Source organism: Amphibalanus amphitrite, unplaced genomic scaffold, assembly GCF_019059575.1.
Source record: "Amphibalanus amphitrite isolate SeventyFive unplaced genomic scaffold, NRLGWU_Aamphi_draft 000606F_arrow, whole genome shotgun sequence".
In the NCBI taxonomy this organism is placed as follows: domain Eukaryota; kingdom Metazoa; phylum Arthropoda; class Thecostraca; order Balanomorpha; family Balanidae; genus Amphibalanus; species Amphibalanus amphitrite.
This window is the reverse complement of record NW_024882100.1, coordinates 392,496-419,482: the sequence shown is the minus strand read 5'-3', so window position 1 is coordinate 419,482 and position 26,987 is coordinate 392,496. Positions and strand designations below refer to the sequence as shown.

Below are 26,987 nucleotides of genomic sequence, written 5' to 3'. Positions count from 1 at the left end.
GCAGACTGCTGTCAAACCGACGCCACTCGCGCGAAGACCGGCGCCCTCATTCCACCACCTGGTGGTGGCGGCACGCAAGTCGAATTTACGTCCACTGACAACAGATGGCGCTGGTGGCGACCCGTGTGCGCCCTGCCAGTCCACACTGAGTAGCGGGTTTGTGCTGGGAAGTGAGACTCACGCTGAGGAGAGGCGTTTCACTACCGTGACCAGTCTGATTCCTGAACAGCCACGCAGCCAGCCCACCGCCTGTCCCACTCGTGGTGTCAGGACGGAGTCGCGTCATCGCCCCAGTCGCACAGAGCTCGTCGAAAGTTCCGACGAATCATTCGTCTCTGCACCGTTAGCGACGGTGGCGACGCCGAGACGACGTGGGCTGGACGAGATCTCACTGACAAGCCGCTGCTCGACGGCTGCAGAAAGCGGTGGCTTTCTCTCAGCCAGCTCCTCAGCTGAATCTCTGCGATCTGCGCTAGCCAGTCCGGGTATCATAGCTCGTCCACGAAAACCGCCACTTGGTATACCAATGTCCAGCGGGGGTCGAGTAAAGAAGAAAGACGAGCACAGCGATCGAGCTGCTGAGAGGCAGCGGCGGCGCTGCGAAAGGGCACTGGAGCAGCTGGGGATGTCGCCGAGACTGAAGAGCGCCTCCTCCAAGAGTGTCGAATCTGAGATTGCCTCTGCGGCTGAGAGCGATACTGGAGGATCAAGCAGCGGAGGAGGGCGGCCGGTGGCGGAAGGGGGCGTGTTTCGCTCGGCCACCTCGGTGTCGGAGGTGGCGCCGCGTGGTGGCGAGGACGGGAAACAGAGCTCGAGCTGGGGACGGTGGCGGAGAGCGGCAGGGAAGGACCGACAGCGTCGCTCGGTGGATAGTGCGTCTGAGCTGGAGAGTGACCGTGTTACCTCCGCCCGTTCCAGTTACTCCATCCCTGGGAAGCCCTCCACAGGTGGGATTTAAAGCTGCTAGCTTGTTACACGTTTTTCGCCTATTTCCTTAACTTTTTTTTCCTTTCGTCATGTTCTATGTAGTAGTCAGTAGATCTGAAATGACGAGCACGTCGCAAAAGCCACGTGCTCGTCGTTTGACGCAATATTGTTGACTTGTGAACATTCCTGCAAAATTTAAAGACAGCTTATTGTCTATAGATTTGTGATTGATATGTGACGAACAGCTTAGTGACACCCAAAATGTAACCACACCTTGTTTCTTCCCGCAGGCTCTCCGTTCAAGTTCCACGTCGACTCCATCTCCAGCGGCTATGTGACCGCGCACGGCCCCGGCCTGGTTCACGGCATCACCGGCGAACCAGCCAACTTCACCATCTCGACCAAGGACGCCGGCGCAGGTAGTGACCAGATGCGCGGTAAATATCACCTACAACTCTCCGCATGCCGGCCGCTCATTGGCCGACGGCGTGCCGTGCCCGCTTCTAATTGGTTGCTGCTCAGAGCATTCGTCTCTGATTGGACGATCGGCGCTCGACTGTCGGCTTCTGCTGTAGATGGCGCTGTTGACCCCTGGGTGTCCCAAACAGTCCCAAAGACGGTACCCGAGTGGGGTTAGGGGTGTGTGAGTTGGAGAACGGTTTTATTTGGAAGGCGAGAGTAGTGTGATGTGTTCTAGTGCTTTTAGCGATTCGTATAGACGGAGCTCTGATTTAGGAACATTAGGGTTTTATACGCTTTGGGTATTTATTTTCGTATGATTTAGTCAGAATTTCTAGCGTGGATATAGTGTGGTTTCTGCTTTGTTGAAGCTCTTTTAGCTGTATATTTCCGCTGTCCAGTGGCATAAGAGCAGTTTTTTAATTGCTTAGTTAAGCAATTTTTATTCGAGCTGAGATTTGGTGCAGTTTATTTATATTTGACCAGTGCAATTTATAGTACGCATTTCCAGCCGATTCGGCGTCATGTTATGCTTGAATTGCGGTCATTTTAAATCTGATCAAATCGAATGATGAGATGGTTATTAGAATTTCCTGATCCATAGACTTCTGTCATCTCTGTATACATAGTCTATGGCTGATTCTGATGCTAAACTACATTATAAAAAAGTGTTCCAAGTAACAACTTACTGAACATGTATCAATTCCACACACACCCAACTGAGTTCTTCTGTTCGATGTTATCTGAACTCCCCACCAAGCCCGACTGCTAGCGCGCCGGTAACAAATTATGACCAGCTGTCCTGTCATCGCCCCTGGGCTCCCCCCTCCCCCCCCCCCCACCAGCTCCCCCTCCCCCACAGGTGTGTCAGCTCCGGTCCTGACGCCCCCCCCCCCCTCAGGCGGTCTGTCTCTGGCCGTCGAGGGGCCCAGCAAGGCGGAGATCAGTTGCCATGACAACAAGGACGGCACTGTGTCCGTGTCCTACCTGCCCACCTCGCCCGGAGAATACAAGGTGGCCGTGAAGTTTGCCGACAAACACATCAAGGGCAGCCCGTACTCAGTCAAGGTCACAGGTCAGTGAGTTGGATGGGGTGGAGAGGAAGACAGTGGGTAGGGCGGTTGTATTGGATGTGCTTCCAGTTATAAGTGGGGCTAATGTGCTACGAACTATGGGTTTGTTTTGGCAGTTCACTTGTCAATGTGTATGACGAATGGAGTGATGATAGAAGCGATGGGTAATAAGACACATCGAGTCTGCCTGCCTGTCAGATATAACCGATGGTTATGGATGAAGTGAATTAATGATTGTGGCTTCATAGCAGCGGGAGTGTATAGGTTGGATTCAATCCAGTCCCTCGTCAGTTTGGTTATTATTGCGATTGGTTTGCCAGCCCTAGGTCAACAGAGCCGAAGGCTTTATTTCATGACCCGTGTCATTTGCCAGCGGCCTTCCATTCATGAATCGCGTTGACCACAGACGCTGCCTGCTAAATTCAAAGTCCTTTCACCGTTTTATGTTATGACACGTGGCTATCCTTCCTTATATTTTCACACATTGCATAACGCTGGTATCCCCTCGGCGTTCATTGAAGTATTTTGCATCTGTCGGCTCTGCAGGTTAAATTACGCTTCACTCTCAATTTTACTTTCTTCCCATCTGTATTGAAATGAGCACCATCCCACCGGTTCCGATTGTTAACCTCCTTTCTTTCCCACAGGCGAGGGCCGCAAGAGGAACCAAGTGTCCCTGGGCTCACAGTCGGAGGTTACCCTGCCCGGAAAGGTGACGGAGAAGGACATCAAGGCTCTCAACGCCTCCATCACCGCTCCCTCCGGACTGGAGGAGCCCTGCTTCCTCAAGAAACTCGCCAACGACCACCTCGGTGAGTGGTGTGGTCGGCCGGTATTTTATGAAATAATGCACTGGGATGTGTGAAGATAAGGTGGGTGTTTAAAAGTAATCGGCTCGAATACAATATCATGTTGAAATTCTTACTGCTGAAATTGATCGAGTAACTGTCCATATTGCATCACAGTTGCATTGTTTCATTGCTGTGTTTGTTTTTGTAATATCACCTGTCACTTACTATGAAACGCAGCATATCAATCACTTGACCAGCCATCGAGCATTCAGTGCTCTAACTCCATGACTGACATTCACTCCTCTGTTACTCTACAGGCATTTCGTTCACTCCCTCGTGAGATCGGCCAGCACCTGGTCATGGTCAAGAAGAAGGGTGTCGAGATCGCCGGATCGCCTTTCAAGATCGTCGTCAGTCCCAAGGAGGTGGGAGACGCCTCCAAGGTGAAGGTGGAGGGTGCGGCGCTGAAGGAGGGCAAGACCCACCAGGACAACAAGGTGCTCATTGACACCAAGGAGGCAGGTCAGTGGGGAACGGGGACGGGGAAGGATGCGGGTGGGTGGATGTGGATGGAAAGTGTGTGGTGTGCCATGTGAGATCGACGTGTAGTATGGAGACCTCGGGGACTCTGCGGTGGCTATCTTTGAGCAGGAAGTGGAAAAAAAGTAAGGTTACTTTAGCGTTGGATCGCTGTTGCACACAGTCACATATTGTTACTGATCTAAATCAACGGCGGTGTGTTGTTACTCGTTACATTAGTTCGGTTACCTTACCATCATACTGACTGAAAGGCTTTCAAACTAAAACACGCCTGTTCTGTCCCCGTCCAGGCTACGGCGGTCTGTCCATGTCGATCGAGGGCCCCAGCAAGGCCGAGATCAAGTGCGACGACAAGGATGACGGCCGGCTGGAGGTGTCCTACAACCCCAAGGAGCCCGGATTCTACATTATCAACCTCAAGTTCGCTGACCACCACGTCGAGGGCTCGCCCTTCACTGCCAAGGTGAGGCTTTGGCCTTTGGTGAGACAGGACACAACTAGCAAAACTCTGACTGGAGTAGATTACAGTAGCGGACCTCTGAATAGGTGCATCAATTAGGTGCGTTGTTTGCTTTAGAAGCGTGTCTGATTTCTGGAGTTTTTTCATTTACTTGTGCAGATCAGCCGTATGACATGAATCCGTCATCTGAGAAATATCTCGGCATTCTGTTGCATTCAGATCCCTTTTAAAGAAAACTACCCGACCCCTGTGACACCCTTCTCCCCCTCTATCCACCACAGGTAACCGGCGAAGGCTCCAACACCCAGACGGAGCGTATCAAGCGGGACCGCGACGCCGCCCCCATCACCACGGTCGGCTCTAGCTGCGCGCTCACCTTCAAAATGCCGGGTGTGTCCGCCCTGGACCTCTCTGCTACCGTGGCTTCCCCCGGCGGTGTGGTCGAGGACGCCACCATCACAGAGCTCGAGGATAACCTGCACGCGGTGAACTTTGTGCCCAAGGAGCTGGGAGTCCACACGGTGTCGGTGCGGTACAGGGATGTGCACATCCCCGGGTCGCCGTTCCAGTTCACTGTCGGACCGCTCAAGGTGAGGGAGAGAAGGGAGAGAGGAAGAGGAGGGAGGGTAGCAAGCGAGAAGAGAGATATTGGGGCGAAGGAGGGAAGTTGGGACGAAATACGTGTGTCGTTATACAGCATAGTGGAATTTCATGAGTGTTTCACGGATGCGGACGCAAAATTTGTGTGGCGAATAAGATGGTCCTGCTGTTCTAGCTTACATCTCTAATCTTGCCTGCTACTCATTGTTTAATACGCAGTCAAATGACCAGACCTTTAAACTATTCGGAGCTTTTCTGCGACTGACCTTTGACCTGAACTTTAGCATGACCTCTGACCTAACCTGGGACCCACCCTCCGTCAGGACGGCGGCGCGCACCGTGTCCACGCCGGCGGTCCCGGTCTGGAGCGGGGCGAACAGAACATGCCCAACGAGTTCAACGTGTGGACCCGAGAGGCCGGCGCCGGATCGCTGGCCATCAGTGTCGAGGGCCCGAGCAAGGCCGAGATCGACTTCAAGGACCGAAAGGACGGCTCCTGCTATGTCAGCTACATTGTCTCCGAGCCTGGTACGTATTTACCCGCCGGTCACAGCATAATACTGGCTTGATGCACGGAAAAGTGACAAGCATGTGGGCTTTTTTATTTTACATTTTATTTTTATTTGTATATGGCCGATCTTGTGTATGAAGTTTCAGAATTCAGATACCGATACGTGTTGGGTCTTTTTCATCACACTTCGCCATGAGGCAGCATGACATACATGCGCAATGCGCATCTATAGGTATCGCCTGTGTATTTTTTATACCATGGCCGATGGCCCCTCCCTAAAATAACCACTCACGACTTTCTTCATCTCCAGGCGAGTACCGTGTGGGTGTCAAGTTCAACGACTCTCACATCCCCGAGTCTCCGTACAAGGTGTACGTCACTCCGGCCAACAAGGACGCCCACAGGGTCAGCGTCAACCAGCTGCCCGACGCCGGAGTCCAGGTCAGCAGACGGGCGGGAAGAAAAAGGTCACGGAAGCTTTTGTGAGAGAGTAAGGGGAAGGTTATGTCTCCGGGACGGTAGGGGAGGGATGCTCAGGCATGGAATGTCCAACCCATTGAGTTACTAGGCATAAGTCGAACTTGAACTGCCTTATTACATCCCTATTTTTTCGAAGGCTTTGCTGCACGCAATTTTATTTTCCACAGTGAACAATTGTAGCAAATGCTTTAACCCCTACGTAGACATACCTCATCTCTGAACGTTGCGGTTCTAATAAAACGTGAGTCTACTTCTACGCAATAGGGTCTTTTTGCCTACATCAAGGTCTAGCTTGCGACACACCACTCTTTCATATCACATCTCTCGCGTCTACCACTTCACATCACCCACGTTTCATGTCCCATTCTCGCCAGGTGGACAAGCCGATCGTGTTCACGGTGGACCGCAGCGGCTGTAAGGGCCAGCTGGACTGCAAGGTGGTGTCGCCCAGCGGTCACGAGGACGACTGCTTCGCCCAGTACCTGGATGAGGACACGTACTCGGTGCGCTTCCTGCCCAAGGAGAACGGCATTCACCAGGTAAGGATTACGGAGCTAGGGTGTGGTGGGGAGCAGGGGAGAAAGTTGGGACTGATGCAGGGACTGACTGAATGAGAAAACTGGTGAAGGGTGGAAATGATGTCAGAAAAGGATAAGAAGTGTGTGCAGCGTTCGGTGTAAGATGTTTGTCTAGTGACCTAAAATGTGCGATGATTTTATGATATTCCTTATACTAATTGAAATATCTGCTTATTTATTTTCATTTATTTGTTTTCTTCTTATGGTGTATGACCTTTATAACAGTCGTGCTAAACATCCGTGAAATAAATCGTATTAATTGCTGAAAATACTTAATGCAGAGTTACGTTTCCGCCTTACGAGTATGAGTCTCCATTCCACCACTTGGGGTTGTCTCATTGCTTCATCTGACCCACCCTGTCTCCTCCCCCTCAGCTGCACGTCAAGTGGAACAGCGTGCACAGTGCCCGGCTCGCCGTTCCGGCTGAAGATCGGCAAGCAGGACGCCGACCCGGCGGCGATTCACGCGCACGGGAAGGGCCTCGAGAAGGGCACCACCGGCCAGAAGTCGGACTTCATCGTGGACACGTGCAATGCCGGCGCCGGCACGCTGGCAGTGACAGTGGATGGACCCTCGAAGGTACGGAGGAATGAGTGGGATTTTGGGATAGGCGACGACGGTAGTGCCGTGGTGGATGAACGACTTGGGCGCGTTTAGTTGAGGTCTTATTTGATAAGTGAGGCCTAAAGCTCCCGCGTTCCACGGCCTGTTATTCAGGATGAATGAACAGCTGGTAATCGAATTGATCGTAGTCAGCTGCGTTTAATTTGTCGTTGATGTGTGCCACACTCGTCCAATGCCACTGAACTGTCATGTTTAAAGGTAGTGTGCCACCTTTGAAAGATTTCCCATTTTATTTTTCCTAGGATAAGAAGCTTCTGTTTTTACCTAATATCGCAAAAAAAAAATCAAAAATGGGCCTGGAATAGTGCCTTTTTCGCCTAAAAGTTTTTCGGTTTTTAGATATGTATAACAACTGTAGTGGGCTCACCTGCAAACAGGCGTCGGGCAACAATCGCGAATGCGGCGCACTTGTGACAATAAGCAAAGGTCATTATAGTGTTACGACCATACGACGTACGGGAATGAGTTATCAGCTGTCTAATCGTAGACAACACAATGTCGAGCCTTAAACTGTAAGCCCGTATTGGTATTGTTTCTTTTATTTGGCTGTCGAACATTATTTATGGTTTGAAATATGATTTTATGTAAAATAATTGATATGAAAAAGCCGTCTTATAAGTTATGACCCCATTTCACCACACGCAAGTGGCAGAAATGACAATGATCAGCTGACGCATTTTTCTTGGCCGAAGTCAGAGCGCGCGGCCCGACGCACCACGCGTATTTGGAAATTCCGACCTCGACGAGCATCAGAAGCCACCTAACAGGCGTGTTCGAAACCGCAGGAGATGATGATGAACGGGTTTATCGAAACTTGATTTGATGAACATATCGGTAATAGCGATTTCAGTGTGTGCATTTGTTGTTCATAGTGGTGTGAAATGTGGTTGGGGTACGACCGACAACCCGTCGGGGCGAATTTCGCACTGGGGTACTCAAAATTTGAAGAATTTAAGAAGTTTCCATGAGTTTTGAAGGTATGGATAAGTTCTAAAAATCCGGTTCTCCTTATCTGGGCCATTAACTCCATACGGTCCAAGAAAGCTGGCACACTACCTTTAATGTGTAATGACCTAATGTCTAGCAGCCATCTGCATAATATCCTCTCACTTTCTGGCCTTATTCCTTCGTCTGACATTAGTTCACCCGCCGTCCGCCAGGTGGCCATGGACTGTACCGAGGTCGATGAAGGATACAAGGTGCGCTACACACCGCTCAGCCCCGGCCACTACTACGTGGGCATCAAGTACGATGGCTACCACATCGCCGGGTCGCCCTTCAAGGTGGACGTCGATGGTAAGTGACAATGGAAGAGAGCGGGTTTGGTGGTTAGTATTGAAAGAAGTAAGATGCAACAGTCTTACGTCTTTTAGACGTCTGAACTTGAAACATCTAGCGTTTAGGCAGATTTTTCGTGTAATTTTCGGTACCTACGTCAGTCAGAAGTGACATTTTGTGACGCCATATTTACATAATATAATGCTACTCGAAAATATCTCTTTGTGAATATCGTGCCAAAATAGAGCGTTCGAGTTTTCATGTCACGTCCTCGACCGCTCTTGATTAACCCTGTTATCTGCTCTCTAGGCGAGGAGCTGGCCGAGCGGGGTCCCAAGGAGCAGTCGCTGGTCGTCGTCGAGACCATCGAGAAGGTGTCCGCCCGAAAACAGGAGAACAAGGGACCCTCGATGCCCAAGTTCAACTCGGACGCCACCAAGGTCACCTCCAAGGGCATGGGACTGAAGAAGGCGTTTGTGGGCAGACAGAACCAGTTCACCGTGGACGCCGGAAAAGCAGGTGAGATAGACGGTCCTCGGCGGTTCGTATAGCTGATTGGGGTAGTTTTTAATTTGGATAAATGGTAGGGTGATAGAACGAAATATTGAACGAAATAATTTATAAGAGGAGCAGAAGGACTCATGATTTCCTTCAGGTTTGTGTATATTATACAGCATGGAATCCGAACGGACTTTCGGATTTAATGCTCGTAGAACGGTTCCATGATCAATGCTGTTTGATTGTTCGATCGTATGGAAGTCTAAGTCGATCGAACGCGTTGAAGATTCGACCGACTTTCCATGTTAAAGTTATCTTGATTTTCTCACAGTCATCTGAATTGCTCACTTGGATGTTTCTCTCGGCCCACAGGTCAAGACATGCTGTGGGTGGGCTGCTTCGGCCCCAAGAACCCGTGCGAGGAGGTTCACATCAAGCACATAGGCCGTAACCAGTACCAGGTGTTCTACACGGTCAAGGAGCGTGGCAAGTACATCCTGGTGGTGCGCTGGGGCGAGAACGACATCCCCGGCTCGCCGTTCGAGGTCGAGGTGTGAACTGAGGTCGCCCGACGACAGTCTGAGTGTCAGTGATGAGATCAGGTGCCTTATGGCGGCGCGCCCGGGCGACCGCGCCGGCGGCCGCCCCACTAACCCGCCCGAGAGACAGAGCAACGGGAGCGACAGGGAGAGAGTGATAGAGCGAGTGAGGTTCGCCTTCCGCCGTCTGTGGCCGCCCGCACGTCGAGGCCAGAGCGTCCAGCGGTATTTATTGTGAGCGCTGGCCGGCCCGACCGGGCGGGACACCATTTGTGCCAATCTGCGGCTTTTGCCGTCGCGCCGGGACGGAGCCGCCGCCGCCGTCCCGTACACGGCGCAGCTTCTGCCAGCGAGAGAGACTTGTGTGGCGGCCTTGTTTTCTTTTTGATGACTTTATTTGATCTGAGCTAGTGTCAGCGTGGATCGGAGCATGTCAGCGCGGATCGGAGCAATACACTTACGCCGCGCTGGAGCGCTGGAGTCTGGTCGGCCTGTGGTCCGGGGCTTGGGAAATGGGAAAGAGTACCAGCTACATACATATAACTCGTAACTACATACTGTTATAGCCAGCTACTGTCACCGAACATGCTCTGGAGAACGTCACGCTAAGTTCAGCTAGCCCATGTCGAGCATGGCACGAGCTGTGATGCGAACTTCGTTCGGTGGATGGCCGGTACTCGTACTTTTGACCTCCGAGTCTGTCAGGACTAAAATCGGGCACGGTTTTATCTCAGATAAAGCAACGCAAAATGAGGTGTTTCGGTTTACCCCGTGTACATATATAACACTATGCAACAGTCATTTTGTTCCTGAGTAACGACCGATTTTTTGGACTCATTGGGTCCCATTATAACCGAAATGGGCATTTGTTTTGATCTGAAAATGCTTTTCCGGTTTTCAGAGACGATTTTCGATTTTTGGCCCCGAAATTCGGTTTTTGGCCCACTGTGTCCGGTGTAATTGAGTAATCGACTCGCGGTAACTTTCATCGCCCTTCCTATGCCACAAGCTTTCGAATGATATCCGGTTTTGCATATTTGCGTGTAAAAATAACGTCATAAATCTATGTTAAAGTAAGAAAATATTGAAATTTTGTAAAAATTTGACATTTTTTTCGATTTCATTTCAAAATAGAGAAAAAAACTAAAGGCCCTATCCAAATTCTGAACCCAGTTCCTTGAAGAGCATTCAATTTCCGTTCGGAAGGTACTATTTTAGTGCATTTTATCGGTTTACTGTGGCGTCCAGATTGAGTCATTTGAAAAACGGGCCCCAACAGATCAATATTCTGAGCGACAGGACTGCTCAAAAGTAAGTTCCTGCGTGTGACCCGAGGTCACAAGGGGTCAACAAAATGACCTCAGTTGACCCCTCGTTGATCCTATGGCGTTAACATACGTTATCAGGTTAATGCTATGTGATATGACTTAGGATATGTGTTTAGGTTAACTCAATCTGGACGCCACAGGAATCCGATAAAATGCACTAAAAAGGTACCTTCCGAAGGGAAATTGAATGCTCTTCAAGGAACTGGGCTCAGAATGTGGATGGGGCCTTTAGTTTTTCCTCTATTTTGAAATGAAATCGGAAAAAAATGTCAAATTTTTACAAAATTTCAACATTTTCTTACTTTAACATAGATTTATGACGTTATTTTTGCACGCAAATATGCAAAACCAGATATCATTCGAAAGCTTGTGGCATAGGAAAGGCGATGAAAGTTACCGCGAGTCGATTACTCAATTACATCGGACACGGTGGGCCAAAAACCGAATTTCGGGGCCAAAAATCGAAAATCGTCTCTGAAAACCGGAAAAGCATTTTCAGATCAAAACTAATGCCCATTTCGGTTATAATAGGACCCAATGAATAAGAAAAATTCGGTCGCTTTCCAGAAACAGAAAATTTTTCATTTTTTGTTGCATAGTGTAATGAAGGCGTGATGCAGTCAATCCACGTAACTTCACAGTATCTCGTCAAATGTGGCGCTATAGTAGGTAGGTACTGTCTGGCTGATAAAGAATAGCATCCTGCTAAAAACCCAGCCCCTACGTCACAAACAAGTCGTACCTGGTCGTACCCACACATCTGAACCATCGCATTCATTTCATTACGTAACCGGTAACACGAAACGCTACGAGCCCTTCGGCACGCCGCTTGGCTAATTACATGTAAGCCAGCAAACACTTTACCCAAATCAACGCGGCAGTTACAGTGCCTTATGAACACCTGTGGTCGTACCACTGAATCTTAGCAACTCCTCTCGAAGGGAAGTGGGCGCGACTACCATACATGTCATGGAATTAGGCGCCAAGGACGGGGATACCCACAGGCAGGCACAGGTTCAATGTGATGACACGGTAAACTCGGAAAAGCCGAGCTTCCTCTGCATGTCCGGGCCTGGCGCCGCGCTTGCCGGTCAGAACCGGTTTTATACGGATGAGCCGGCCTTGGCAGTCCAGAGCGGAGTGGTGCGAATATTCTGTGACTGTGTACAGACGGCGGACGGTGGCCGGTGGTTTTAGTTTTGTGTGCGAGTGGAGAACACCGAACTTGTAAATCGACTCGACATGGCGTTGCAATGCGTGCATCGGTACTGCAATGGAGTGGTGTTGCTTCTCTTGCTGAGTAGCCAGGGTTCAGCCCAGGGACTCGCAGCGGACTCTTCTCTCCAGCTGAACGTTCCATCCGAGCTCATGGACCCCCCGACAGCTCCCAGACACCGCCGTGCCAGCGATAACCCACTGGACTGCGACGAGAACGAGGATATTTGTGACATCTACAGTCGAGCGTTCCAGTCCCTACCCGGGATGCGCACTTCCGACGAGCCAACACTACGTAGCGTATCGCGACAGACATGCGCGACGCGATGTGCACTACGGGCCCCCGCCTGCCGTCATTTCAGCTACCAGTCGCAGAAGCAGCTCTGTATCCTTGGTTGTCGTCCGGGAAGTGCTTCCTGCACTCCTAGTGGGGATCTAATGAAGGACTCCTCGTGGTCGTTTTACTTCCTAAGTGCAAGTCGACTGGCGAGTATCACCAACTCCGTGATCCTGGCGCTGCAGAATCGAGCGGCCTTCGGTGGTGTTGAGGTGCGCAACATCAGCGATGCGCTCGAAGGGGGCCGGTTCGGCGGCGGAGACCTGAGTGTCGGTGCCGAGCCGGCCATTGAGAAACTCTTCGGCTCCCCGGGACCTCGACCGGCCGGCGGCGCGGCGGCGGACATGATTGCCAACGGCCGGACCCAGCTCCTGCCGACGGACTGCGGACGGGTGCCGCTGTCTGCCACTGCCCCAGCCCCCGTGCCGAGTATTCTCGGCGGAGAGGCTGCGTTTCCCGGACAGTACCCGTGGCAGGCGCGCATCCTGGTCAGGGAGGGTCACAGCTACGTGCACCGCTGCGGTGGAACCATCATCACCGATAGACATGTGCTCTCTGCCGCTCACTGTCTGAGAGACGTCTCCATCAGTCGAGTGGAGGTGCGCGTGGGAGAGACCGACTTTGACGACCTGGGACTGTTCTCCAACTCTCTGCAGATCTTCTCCGTGGTCAACATGAAGTTCCACGACTCCTACCTGTCTGACCTGGCCGGAGGCACCTTCTCCAACGACATCATGATGCTGCAACTGCGCCCGTCAAACGGCAGACTGATAAAGTTTGATGAGCTGGTGCAGCCAGCGTGCGTTCCTCGCTCGGGCCTCGAGTACCAAGGTCTTCGCCCAGCCCAAACCCTCGAGCCACCCCTTAGCTGTAACGTCTCTGGCTGGGGAAAAACGTCCCGCGAGGCCACTGTTACTTCTCCAGTCCTACGCGGAGTCGAGATTCCCCTCGTCAGCGACAGCTACTGCGGTTCACCAGAGGCCTACGGGCGTCGTTTCCAGTCGCAAATCATGTTCTGTGCAGGGTTTACTGACGAGGGTGTCAACCGCGACTCATGCGGTGGAGACTCAGGCGGGCCGCTCGCCTGTCCGTTGCTCGACTCAGGCCTGTTTGCGGTCTATGGAGTGGTATCTCACAGCCATCCGAAGGGCTGCGGCCGCGAGCCGGGAATGTATACCAAGGTGTCGTACTTTACCGACTGGATCCTCAGTGCTGTGGAGACCCAAGTGTGACCGGTAAATGACAGAGTGGGAGGGTGTGGGAAGGAGTGATGCGATAGATGCTGTAAACTGGAGTGATATGATGTGAAGAGGAATGGCTGACTTATGATGTGAACGGGAATGAACAAAGGTAACGTGAAATCATCCTAATCGATATCATTGAACGAGGGCATATCATGAAACGCATTGGATGTGGCATATATAGGAAGTGTGGATTGTTCAATATATGTTCGTATGGTTGTTCGTATATTCGAAACGAACGGCAAATGCTTTAAAGTTTAAAATATACGTGGGCACCAAACCAGTGGATTTACCGCACGGATGTCGAGTTACTGATAAACTGGGCACATGCAGACAATTGCATGATACACAGTGTGAACGAGACGCAACAGCAGCAGTTACACAAAGAGACCTCGTTGACCTGATCGGCTGCCAATACACGCTACTTTTGCGTTCCTGCTATCTAAACCAATGCATTGGTGAATTTGAGCATTGATTTTGAAGCACTGCATCATTTACGGAGAAGAGTCCCCAGCATACGCCGGACTCAGGAAATTCCATGACCTGGCACAGATGGACGTCACGGACGCCTGTAAAATGCTAAAACCTGTTTTTGTGCAGCTGACCGCGACCTATACACAAGCCTGGGATTTCTAAGCGGCAGTACTGACCACCATGAATCGAAGTAAAGTCATGCCGAGATTATTTCGCGGGCCGCGCAGGGCGTAATTATACCCGGCTGTGACAGCCCATGACCATATAGTAACTTATGTCATTACTTGGCAGAACATCCTACTTCACGTCAAATGATCTGATCACTGATGAATCAGGAACAGGTACAGGCTGTCTTCCGAAAAGTCATAGGTTTAGAAATATATTCGAAGAAGGGTTCGACGGTTTTAATCGCTTTGAGCTTGAAATCGGAGCATCTTAGTCCAATATCTTGACCTATTTTGAAACTAATCTAACATGAATGGACTCTTGTGGCGCAGCCTTGAATGAATCCCAGCGGCTCCGCTGCACTTCACTCCTTATATCTTTATGGACCAACATGTCAGTTGGCACTCATTTCTTCCAAACATCCATCAGCTCATGTCTCCTGCCCCTACCCAACAAGCCATATGTTCCCCACGGTGCCACACCATACAACACCGTTCTGCTCGGTCCTTCTGTATTGCCCAGCGGCTGTTCACTTTGACACGGACACAGCTCTCGTCACACGTCACCGTGCGTCATCAAACGTCACCGTGCGTCATCAAACGTCACCGTACGTCATCAAACGTCACCGTGCGTCATCAAACGTCACCGTGCGCCATCAAACGTCACCGTGCGCCATCAAACGTCATCATCCTAGCCGGAAATAAATAGACTCTCCGAACGGGTAGCGTGAGTGGCCCTCTCCTCGCGGCCCTCCCGCCCTCTGCCCGCCGTCCTCCCATTCTCTGTCCGCCCGGTAAAACGCTATCAAAACCACCGGTGAGCCGCAGTAGGCCAACGTAAAACAGCACAGTCGCCGCTGCCCGCCCCGCCCTGCCGGCCTGGCCCTAAGGGACGCCGCAGAGGACTGTACCCCTCTGCCGGGCTGCCCAGACCTCAGTCAGCAGCGGCGCGGGGGCGGTCCCTCTTGTCAGGTACATGACACAGCCAAGTGAATCAGGTCCTTCTGAAGCTCTCTGTCAGTGACTTGACGTAAGCCTCGTGTAACTGGCCCAAAAACGCATCGTCGTTCTGAAATGGCGAGAGACAAACCAGTGTCATTGTGTGGGTCCAGGATTATCCCTAAATCCCTAAAGTAACCACAAAACTCTTCTACAAGCATATCGGAAGATGGCAACCGTCTTAAAATCTAATTGAGCTGTTACATAAATTACATAGCCCATTTGACCTCAGACGCAAATGAAGATGACTTTGGTAATATCCATATTTTCCGCTATTTCGACCTCGCCACAGAACTCAATGATACCGAACATACTCAACAATCAACACCACAAATACCGCTGAGATCCGCAGCACTCACCTTCAGCAGATAATTGAACGCCTGCAGCAGCTGGCGCCGGGTCAGGGGCGTGACCTCGGTCAGGTCACCGTCTCCGACCGGCGCTGGATCAGCCAGCAGGGGCGACGGCGCGGCTGGCGGCGCGGCGCGGTCACCGGCGCCAGCTGAGCTTCCCAGGTCGACGCTAGGCGGCGCCAGTGCGGAGAACATCATCGGCGACATGAGAGTGACAGAGACGCCCGAGCCGACCGGCTGGGGGTGGAGGGGGAGAGAGTCAGGGGGCTGGGCAGAAGCGTGAGCGGGGACGGGCTGAGCAAAAGTACAGTCAGGAAAGTATTGGACAGATGAGCTGTCAGAGAAAACTACAAAACTGCATGGGATTTGAAGAGGACTAGAGGAGAGGGGGGGGGGGACTAGGGGGGACATTCTTGAAAGGACTGAAACTGCAAGCCTTTTCCGGAGTCCTGCTACTGGCGGACGCTTCACATGAGACAACGGGCTCTGGCTTCACAGCTCTCAGGTTCCACACAAAATAAATGATTCACACTGTCAAGTGTCAGAATGATGGATTGAATGAGCGTATTCATAAGGAAGAAAACATTTATCTCAAAGTCACGTTCACAGCCTTAGCTTCTCGGACCACCCGCTAGATGGCAGCACCTGGGCCTCCTACCAACACATGTCCGTAATCTGAAGTCTTCAGAGCCGTGCCAGCATTCAGTGGGTGACATTCAGTACACTGGATAGCGACCGGCGGGGAGGGGAAGGGGGTCGGGACAGGGGACAACGAGGAGGCAGGGGCCGCGGACAATGCGGCTCAGTATTTGTAACAGTCGAGCCGGCTCTCTAGCCAACAGTGCACCTGACGCTATCCATCAGAGAAGGACCAGCTGAGTGGAAGAGCGGAGAGGACTCTGACAAAAGATGTAATAGCGTGAACAGGGGACCGGGAAAAGACCAATGAGAAATAAGTTATAGTAGCAAAAGGCTAGAAAATTCAATGCTAGCAGCGCAGGATGTACAAGTATGCAGGATGTATAAGTCAGGGCACACGTATAGATGACAACGCCCACCCAACATCACAAATATTTCTTCTGATCGTCATCGCAACACTATTTCTAGCCCCCCCCCTAAGTTCCTCCTCCGACAACAAAACAAAATTACCACAAAGGCCAACTCACCGCTGTGAGGTCCGGAACCGGCACGGGCGACGCGAACGCCGCCGTCTGGTGGCTCACTGCCGGAGACGGAGACGGAGCCGGAGCCGGAGCCGGGGCCGGAGCGGCGGCCGGCGGCTCCGCGCCGCCCAGCTGCAGGTTGTTCTTGAACAGCTCCTGGATCCGGTCTACGTCTCGTGATTCCGCCTCCCGGACCGGGGCTGCCGGGCGGACGGCGGCAGCGCCTGGAACGGATCACAAGACGTAAAAGGCCGCTGGTGGGTTCTGGACTGCAATAAGAAGTCAGAACCAATACTAAACCTAACAACAGTTACTGATTAATGAGCAAACAGTGGCTTTTGGTTCAGCACCAATCTTTTACCATGACTGATTCACAAATAATGTCACAACTTCCAAGGCAAAGCGGCAGTGGCAACTACAAACGCAGTGGTCGCAGCAAGTAAAAGAGCGAAGGACACTGTCGCATGTGGTGACGATTGTAACAGGTTGATCGTGGTGGACAGCTTAGACTGAGGCGAGGCGGAAAAATGACAAGGAGCGGGATAGGGTGGGCGGAGGCGGAGGCGGAGGCGGTGGGCGATAGCGGTGGCGGCCTCACCTGACGGCGGCGCGGCCGAGATGACGGGCGGCGGTGGCGGCTGGGCGGGCAGCCGCGGTCTACCGCCCAGGTCCGGCATGGCGTCTTCTACCTCCGACACAGAGATGGACCGGGCCGTCTGCTTACCAATCAGCACCTGAACGGAGGGTAAGATAAAGTCAGTAGAGACAGAGATCGACCGTACAAATCGCTGGATATTTGTACGCGGAAAATATACTGGAAAACTCAATACGCTCACCACGCTCCGTAAACAGCAACACTAAAACGGGACGCCGCAAAGTATTGTCTGACTCCTACCTAATGTGCGTCACGGAGTTCCGTCTTTCAGGAGGAAAATGTTTGTGTAAAAAATAGGTGAGCGACACAACAAAAGTGAAACCGCCGCAACATTATGAATGCCATCCGCGCCTCTAAAAAGTATCAACGGAACATAAAGCAACTTGTAGAGTTTGGAGAGTAGTGTGTACACATTGACCATGGGTGATGTGATTTCGAACACAAGTATACCACACAAAAAATATACTGCATACTTACAGTTACTTATGTTTAAACCTTCATGATGCGACGATAGAACAATGATGGGAAGATGGTCTAACAAAACAAAGTTCTTGACCACTCATAACCAAACACCATTGATAACAAACCAAACATGCAAGCACTGGTGGCAGTGAACGAAACATGACCCAGTTTTCGACACTGACCACGGTCATAGTAAAATAAACACCGCCGACAGACCATGAGGACAGTCAAACACACATCAGGCCACGCCGGTCCATCAAGTCAGTTACGAACGCCAAGACAGCCAGACATACAACTGGAGACTCGCAATCCTTAGCGCTGTTCAGTGGCCGTCTTTTATCAGCATGCTGCCAGCTCTGCAATGGGTGAAGGCTACCTGACGGCGCTTTTAGCTCTCATTGGTGAGGAGCACGGCTTACGTTCTTTTCATCGATGAGAGGCCGAGAACCGCGAGCAATGCGAAAACACGCTAATAAAAAAACACCCACTGACCCACCCAACCAATCTGTGATTTCTCGCATCGCCTCCGACACTCACCTGACCGGTCCGTGACGCCTTAGCGAAGAGGTCAGCTATGCTGATCTGCCCCGCCTGTGTGGGTGGGGGCGCCGGGTCATCCCGGGGAGTCTCAGGTCTGCTACCCGAGCCCGCCGCCCCCGCCGGCGGCTGCCTCTGCTGCTGTCCTTTGACCGGCTTCTGTGGTGTCAACTGCTGCTGCTGTGGCTGCTGCTGAGACGGCTGAGGCTGCAAGAAGACAAGTTGACAAGTCAGGTAAGCCAACTATAGTTATAGAACATGTCACATGATAGCACACAAAGGCTCCGGCAATGATACATTGAAACTGAGCCAGTATCATGCCTGGAAGATAAGTAAGCAAGTCCTAGATTCGGTATCAATCTATCACACCACGAAGAGACTCTCAAACTCGGCAAAGAAGATCAAGCTTGATCGTCATCACGGCGACTTCCGGCAAATCCGTTCCGACACAACTCACCCCTGAGGCGCTTTTGAAGAGTGTGAGTAGGTCTATGGAGGAGTTTTTGTTTGAGCCGGGCGCGCCGCCGCCACCCGCTGATGACTGGCATAGGCTCTCCAGTAGACCGGCCATCCTTTTACACTGGGCCTCGTAGAAGAACCATAGACCGTAGATTATTCCTGCAAGGAAGGAGGGATGTGATCAGAGTTTGAGACGTTGCTCGATGATCTACAAAGTCGCTACGGTAATTCCTAACTTGTCAATTACTTTGCTCTTCAAGTATCGAAACGCAAACTTGTACCTACGCATGGCAGCAAAGAAAACCGGCACAGCAAACGCAGAAAAAAAAACACGATATCCTACAGGGAACACCACACCATCAGCAGCAGCTTCCCTCTCTGAACTGACGTCACAAATCCTGCTGCCGGCAGTCAGCTGGTCTGCCGTCACCGGCCTCACGCCCGCAGCCACCGCCGTCCATATCCGTCTAAATATACCGTCCGCCGGGTCCGCCCCGTCCGTACCAATCCGGCGAGCGCTCCGTTCGCTCAGTGACGGACGGCGCGCCGCCAGGCCGGCCCGGCGCCGCGACACTCGAATTTATCACGGCAGCACGAGCGCCAGCACGAGCGCCAGCACACATAGTCATCACTCGTCGATCCGTTTCGACAATCGGCCAATGAGGGCTCGGCTGGCGGCGGTCCCATCGCGACGAAACCGGCGGACTAAGTCAGTGACGGGCGGAAACGGAGCCACGTCACGTTACGCAACCGGGCAGTGACGTCATAGTAACGTAACGTAACGGGGCGTAACGTGACGTCACGCTGTGTCAGAGACGTCGAGACGGGGAAGGGGCATACCGCGCATCTATCTGCTGACCATGGCGTCTAGGGTTTGACAGGCCGGGTCGCTGCTCCCATTCCCGATATCTGCTGAGGGTGGCCGGCGAACTGACGGTAGCGACGGTCATCATTGAAAAGAGAGGACAGTTCCCACAGACAAATGCTGACAGACAGACTGTCTGACTGTCTGTCTGTCTGTCTGACTGACTGAAAGACGCACTGAAATCGAATCAGGCAACGAAACCGCCCGGGTACGTATCTTCAAGTCTCTCACCAGGGGCGGATCCAGAAAATCTCCAAGGGAGGGGCCATTAGAAACCAGGAGGCCCCCCCCCCCATAATCCCACCTGTTGGAGGCCCCATCTTCCCACTTGTTGGGCCCCCCCCCCAAAAAAAAACTGCGTCTATTGAGCTTATCTAGCTGTTCAGGCAACATATCAACATCTGTGCAGGCTTGGAGGCCCTCTGTGCAGGTTAGGAGGCCCTGTAAAAGTGGTCATCTCTGTGAGTATAAGAGACCTCCAAGTTATGAAAAGCTTTACCAATCTTCTAACAAAGAAGTCTTCTCAGCTAGTCTTCTAAGAAATAACTAAGTGGGTAGGTTAAAAAAAAACTCATCGGATTTCGGCCACTTTATTTTCAGGAGGCCCCCTTTTCAGCTTTTTAACTTTTTAACTTTTTATTTTATTTTTGAAAAAATTCGGCCAAGGGGGGGGCCATGGCCCCCATGGCCCCCCCCTTGTATCCGCGCCTGTCTCTCACAGATCTTTAGTCACTCAGTGTAGTCTCTCAGAAGTCACAAACCACCCACAGTCACTGTGATCACACTGAGCGAAGCACAGCACCACTACCAGTCACCAGCCATCCCACCCCACTCCATCCATCTCGTGGCCGTTCCCTGGACCCTACCCTTCCACTCTGGGACCCGGGTCAGGTCGGGTCGGGTCAGATGCTCCCTGATACATCACCCTCGTCTGCCGAGCCCGGAGAGGACCATCGTTCACAGTGCCGAGAGGCAGCTGCACCGGCCGGTATGCGCTGCCAAACGGGACAGACGCTGCGCGGAGCCGTGTCACAGTGCGCCGCAACTGCGAACGGTGCGTCACAACGCAGCGCTGCCGTCATCGCCACAACTGTCTACAACGTCAGAATCTTGCTTTTCTAATTTGCTTAATCAGAATTGAGTGCTGGCGCTAAAATGGCCAGTCCTCTTTGATGCAGTCGAATGAGTTTTACGACGCATGATGTATGCGCCCAAAATTACAAAAAGCAACCCGCAAAATCTCACGAGCGTCATATACAAATATTTCCCATACATGTATGTATTCGATAAGAAAACACACCAACCAGCACTATCCTTCCCAACTGAGTTCATAAATCAAATTCTCCAGCATCCATCAACCTTCTGTTCCTCCTCTTGCCTCTGCAGGACACACCGGGACCCCGGCACTCTCGAACGAGAGTGGAGCCATCCCATCTCCACTCAGCTCCCCGGTGACAGCTCCCTAGACCTCCCTCGGGGCCGTGACAGCCCAGAGCGACGGCAGCGGCTCAGATAGCGTCGGTAGCGACGGGCGTCGACGACGACGGGGGAGGGGGGGGGGGGCACCGCACGCACATTGCACCTCAGTCGAGCTCGGCGCGCGCGACGCGCAGCACGAGAGACACGCGGTGGCACCGAGCCAGACGCACAGTGACAGAGGACGGACACAGAGCGACAGGGTCCTAGGAGAGCGACAGAGGCCGGGCGCAGATCGCTACATCGCCAGACCAGGCTGGGAGCTAGGAAGAGCAGTTGCGATCCTGACTTTAGACAGGAGGGGAAGGGGACTTGGCCCAATAAGCCCTCTTCAGCATACATTATGTTGCATGGTTCTCATTCGTCAATGAAGAGTAAGCAGATAATGCAATCCAAAAGTTCAGCGCAAAGTTCATTTCACCCATTCAACAGGCTGCAGAAACGCCAAGATTCCCCCAGATGACACATCACGATGCTCCACGATCACATAGTAGCCAAACAAGCATCATCAGTGACACCATTCAACGAGACAGCGGAGGTGCGGCGGCGGCCACTGGCGGCCATTTGTTTGTTCCTGTCGCCGATAGCGCCATTCGTCTGGCTGTGAGTTGTTCTTTGAACAGCAGTGCCAGCTGTCACAGATAAATAAACAGGCGCGTATCGCAACAAACCGACACACGAACACGCTCGTCAGACAACAGCGGCCCGTGCCGAGAGGGAACATGGACGGGGAGCGGCACCATTCAGGTGCACGGCCCGTGCCGAGAGGGAACATGGATGGAGAGCGGTACCCTTCAGGTGCGTGATTGGTCAGTGCTCATACACGGGGTTCAGTGACATTCGGGAAGTATTTTTTTTAGAAGAGAAATTAGAGGTTTGTCTATTGATTTAGTTCCATTATCAATTTGTTACTTTTATATCAACATCTTTCCTTTTCCTTGGTCTGAATTAACATGACCCAGGGTTAAACATGACAACTGTGTATGACGCATGTCCCGAAATTTTCGTTCATCGCTGTTAGGTCCGCCCATCACTTCATCTCACCACGCCCCGCACAACCCAACAAGGAGCCCGAGGGGAGATGGTCCCACGATAGCCTCGCTCATCTACCTGGCATACAGCCAGGGACAGAGAGACTCGGACCTGTCTTGCCGATCTCCACACGATCTTTGAGAAGCTCGTAGCCACATCAAGTCAGCCAATAGACAAAACAAACATTCGCACCAATCACGTCCATCAAAGTTCTTTTCACTACTAAGTGCAACTTACACCCGAGCAAAGCAAGCCATCTAATCCATATGTATACTCGTATTGTCAAGTGCGCCCTCAGCCGTCAATCATGCTTCCTCCTGAACAGCGTCCTCTCATGCCCATCCGCATCATGCGACGTTTCAGTCTTTGACAACGCGTTCCTGGTGCCAGAAATCCTAATAGGTTCCTTCGCCCTTGGCGCGGCATTCGAGCCTCTCTAGAAAGAAAGGAAGCGTGAAACACCAAGCGCCTCGCCGGGCCATTAGACCTGTTACCCATACCACCGCGCCAAAAGGAAAGATGGAGAGAGAGAGAGAGAGAGAGAGAGAGAGAGAGAGAGAGAGAGAGAGAGAGAGAGAGAGAGAGAGAGAGAGAGAGAGAGAGAGAGAGAGAGAGAGAGAGAGAAAGAGAGAGAGAGAGAGAGAGAGAGAGAGAGAGAGAGAGAGAGAGAGAGAGAGAGAGAGAGAGAGAGAGAGAGAGAGAGAGAGAGAGACCAGCCGGCTAGTTTCGTCATGCCAGCAATATTCGTCCAGAGGTAGCCAAAGCTGACAGTGGGCAGTTACCAGGCAGAAGTCTCAGACTCAGACTGACAGTTACCAGGCAGCTGGAGGAGATAAGCCTCACCCATGGAGCAGACAGGAAGAGAACAGACGTGCAGGACACTGAGGCGACAGCTCCGTGGGGTAGGGTTGTCGCCGGGCACAGCGTGGCAGAAACGAGTGATCGATGACGGGAGGTGGACGCTGGGCAGCCATATAACAAGTGGAAAACACAACTATTAGGATGTAGTCAAGGTAAATAAATATGAAGGCACTATCGTTAGACGATGCGTAAAGACAAGAGACAGGACAGGCCAAAGACCCAGATAGGATAAAATACAACCAGGCAGCGCGGAACGCGTAAGAAGACGCTCAGGTAAGGTCATCACAATACAGAAATTCTCGCCTATCAGAGGAGGGCGCGGCTATTATGTGGCTGAGGCTTTGCCGGTCCGTAGCTCAGTTGGTAGAGCGTTGGACTCCGCGTGGTGAGAGCACGCGTTCCCGGTTACAACAGTCCGGGTTCGAAGCGCGACGGGCGCTTGACATTTATGGGCCTCCTGACAGGTATGGTTGCGGTTGGTGGCAGGCCGTAGCCAGGCGAAGTCAGTGAGGGGACCGACCGTGCGCGGCTATGTGCGCACGTTTAACTTTGGACTCTGCCATAATTGGAATTCTGCCATAGAACCGGAATTGCGCGATCGGAGGGTAGAGGGCAGGGTCACCGCAACAAGCTTCGCTTAGCGGTGGCTCTGTCGTTGTGAATCCTTCCTATCAAAAGGTTCGGACTAAATTTATAAAAAAAGGGGCTTGACGAAGCTGAGGCAGTCAGAGACCGTGAAAATGAAGGAGCACCCACCCCACCCTGTCCCTGTCATTTCCGCCACCAGGCTCCCAGTTGACAGATGGCTGCTGACAGATGACGGATGGCGGATGACGCCCGCGGCCGTCACCGGCCGAGACGTCACTCTGCTGAGACGTCACTCTGCCGCCGCTGTCAGGGCGGCGACGAGTGACCACAGTATAACGAGGAGGCAGGACAGCCGACGCCGTCCCAGGTGAACGATGAGGCGGCGCCAATAAAACAGCCCCCTCTCGAGTGGAACACAGGGTGACAGCGGTTCGAGTCAGTTGGACCGAGCCATAGCCGCTAATTAAGACATCTAGAAGACTGGAAATTATGTAATAGCTGAGGGATCTGGTAAAATGAGAGGTCAAATGGCATCGAGACAAAATACTGTGTCTATATATGCCGCATAAATTGATGAAATAAATAATATGTCAATATGAAGAAGCAATAATGGTTGACATCAATCTGGACTCTGATATAAATTACACGTCATATGACAGGCGATCGGGTCCAGATGTTTTCGGGCCATAAATAAGCCAGTGAAATAAAACTGATTCCGTGTCACTGCAGACAGCTTGGTCGCGAATTGGGTCAGAGGGCACGCCCCGCCCCGAAAGTCAGACATCTTACTTGGCGAGGAGCACCCATAGACTGACAGGTACGGACACGTTATTGACACATGCACCAGCCAAGGTAGGGCGTGAATTGGAAATATACTAATAAAACAGAGTGTAATCAAGTTGCATAGGCAAGAAGCACTCATTAAAAGCTACGTTTGAGCCGACTGGCCAAAGCGAATTAGCGCTTTACTTGAAATTATGTAGCTTCAATCATATTTGGGACGAAACGAGATACATGGTCGTTAGGGTGCATCAAATTATAACGCTATTTTTCAAAATTGATAATTCGATCTGTCTGGGTCAAGTTTTTGTTCGAATGTGAGTAAAGACAAGATATGTTCAGTCTTGTAAAAATTCATTGATGTTTACAGGTCCCACAGAGACGATCAATCATTGGTTAACTGTATATTGTGGCTTTACGAGTAATCACACACTCATCACTATAACCAGGTGCGTAGAGGTTTGCCGCTCGCTGACACACATTGCCTCGTCCCTTCGCTGCTCTACTCTGTGGTGCTCAGCTTACGCTTGCTGTTCCTCAGATCAGGCTGCTTTAACCGGTCCTCCTCCACCGTCTGCAGCACGTCTTGAAGGTGCCGCTCGCTTATGGCTGCGGTCACAAAGTCTGACGTGAGTTTCACGCCACGCTCAGCGCAGTCGTTCACTACGTTGACCGCACTCACGTTCACCAGACTCTCCTGGTATGCTGCGCAGGACTCCCAGTCCTCCACGGCAAGAGAGAGGAAGGCTGGGTTGGTGTGCAGCTGGTGCATGCCAAACCAGCAGTGGCCCGGTTGGCGAGATCCGCCAGGCTGGTGGTCGGCGCGAGCGCCATGAACCTAGGCTTGCCGAAGCCGGTTCCGAAGCGCTGCTGATGAGCACTTGCTGGCACATCGTCCGGCTTACAGTTCAAAATGGCGTCCACCAGGGAGCGCCGCTCTTCTTCTGGCACCTTTGTGCTGAAGAGTGCCAGCGGGAGCAGCCCTCCAGTCAGGTACCAGAGGAGTGTTCCGATGGCTGCCGCGGCGATCACCTCGTCTACTTCTCTGTACATGATAAAAAAGATTACTAATCAATAAAAATGTTACAATTGACCGTTGGCTCATATTATTGCATAAATTAATCGAAAAAAGTGCAATTAAGTCCAACCTACAGTTAATCGAAAACGATGGGCACTGGGCAGGTCCAATACGAGTCGAAACTACAATTAATCGAAAACGATGGACTTGTTTTCGATTAATCCATCTAATATTATGAGCATGCAGTCAATGTTAACCCTTGTAGAAATCTGTTAGCCCAAACCTTACCTCCTTAATCGTCGGCCCCTGGACGCCAAATGCCGGCCAAAGCTCGAGCTGGTCCAAGGCCAATGCGGGTCACGTGACCGCGACCCGGCCGGAGCGCCGCCTCCGGCCACGCAAGGTCGACCAATGACCAATCATGCGGCCAACCGGCCCCGCAACGCTCAGCGCCGCGACGCAGCGAATACACACATACACATTGCACACACACACAACACAAGCCATGTCCCGGATTTGAGGGCACGACGAGCTGTAGCTGTTAGTCTTACACAGAATACCTTTCTTGCTTTCAATAAGCTTAAATATCTAGGGTATTATTGACTTTAACCTCAATAGCATTGCGATCGAGTCGGGCCGGGCCGCTGAAATAAAGGAGCCTGACGAAGTCTCTTTCAGAGCTGTTGTGGGACCTGTAAGTGATCAATGATCGCGAAAATATTTTACATACGTTGTGACAGCATGCAATCGAACACTTTTTTCACCCAGACAGATCAATGTCATGAGAAAATGTATTTTGATGCACTCTAATGGTCGTTGTTTAATGTCAGACATGCATTGGGAGCCCTCAGCACTCTGGCACTCTTCAATTTTTGCGACTACCAGCGGTACGCTTACAATTATCATCTTACAACGGGTAATCATCTTGTGCCCTTCACGGAACAACAATAGCTCTGCGGCTCAATTAAACCAACAAACACTGCGTCGTGTCACGCTATCCTGCGACATCCCTTTCTCCCCTCCCGACATGAGATCAAACAAGGTAACTCGATCCCCACTCAAACAAAGGCTGCTGGATCAGCGGTGGACGCGCAGCAACGCACATCAATCTTCCTCGATCACTCGCAGTCCTCCGTCTCGGCTCGCTCCTCCCCACACCATGTCGACAGCGCCAAGAATGACAGAAAAACGGAAATCCTCCCCGCGTCTCCGCGACTCACAGATACGGCCAGTCTGCGTGTGCGTGTCGCCGCTGGTCTGGCCACACCGCGCGTCGCCGTACCATCTCGAGACGTCGCGTCGAGCTGTCGGTCGGTTCGACGGCCTGAAATAGCCGCCGTCCTCTCAGTCGCGCTCGCCGCGGCCGCGACGCGACGTCGGAGGCACGTCTGGAGTCGAGCCAAGCTCGATTGTTTTATCATCCGCGCCGCGACGCGACGAACCGAGCAAATGGTCGTCGGACAGCGACAGCCGACGGCCACCGACGCCCGTCGACGGCGGCGGGGACGACGACGAGTCGGGTCTCGGAATGGGGAACCGGAGCCAACGAGCACCGGAGACTTTTCGGGTGGTCGCGGATACGCGGGCGAGGAGTGGAGTATGGCGAGTGACAGGCTGTGTA

General features: G+C 52.1%; 2 protein-coding genes and 1 pseudogene across 11 annotated transcripts in view; 2 read left to right on the top strand and 1 right to left on the bottom strand.

Annotated features, from left to right (window-relative positions):
- The first annotated feature begins 511 nt into the window (after positions 1-511).
- Positions 512-9,844, top strand: LOC122394697 (annotated as a pseudogene).
- A 1,533-nt stretch (positions 9,845-11,377) lies between these two features.
- On the top strand, positions 11,378-13,754 carry LOC122394699 (transmembrane protease serine 12-like). The gene has a single exon (XM_043391762.1). It carries the CDS (start codon positions 11,930-11,932, stop codon positions 13,469-13,471), a length of 1,542 nt encoding a protein of 513 aa, XP_043247697.1. The 5' UTR covers positions 11,378-11,929; the 3' UTR covers positions 13,472-13,754.
- Positions 13,755-14,613: 859 nt separating this feature from the next.
- Positions 14,614-26,987, bottom strand: part of LOC122394698 (mRNA-decapping enzyme 1B-like) — a 38,555-nt gene continuing 26,181 nt past the window's right edge. For all 10 annotated transcript variants that reach the window (XM_043391759.1, XM_043391753.1, XM_043391756.1 and 7 more), the window contains exons 5-10: positions 18,745-18,905; positions 18,288-18,494; positions 17,232-17,367; positions 16,637-16,857; positions 15,477-15,707; positions 14,614-15,187 (exon numbers count right to left, since the gene is read on the bottom strand). In XM_043391759.1, coding sequence (XP_043247694.1) covers positions 15,113-15,187; positions 15,477-15,707; positions 16,637-16,857; positions 17,232-17,367; positions 18,288-18,494; positions 18,745-18,905 — 1,031 coding nt within the window. In that variant the 3' untranslated portion in view covers positions 14,614-15,112. The remainder of the gene's footprint in view (positions 15,188-15,476; positions 15,708-16,636; positions 16,858-17,231; positions 17,368-18,287; positions 18,495-18,744; positions 18,906-26,987) is intronic.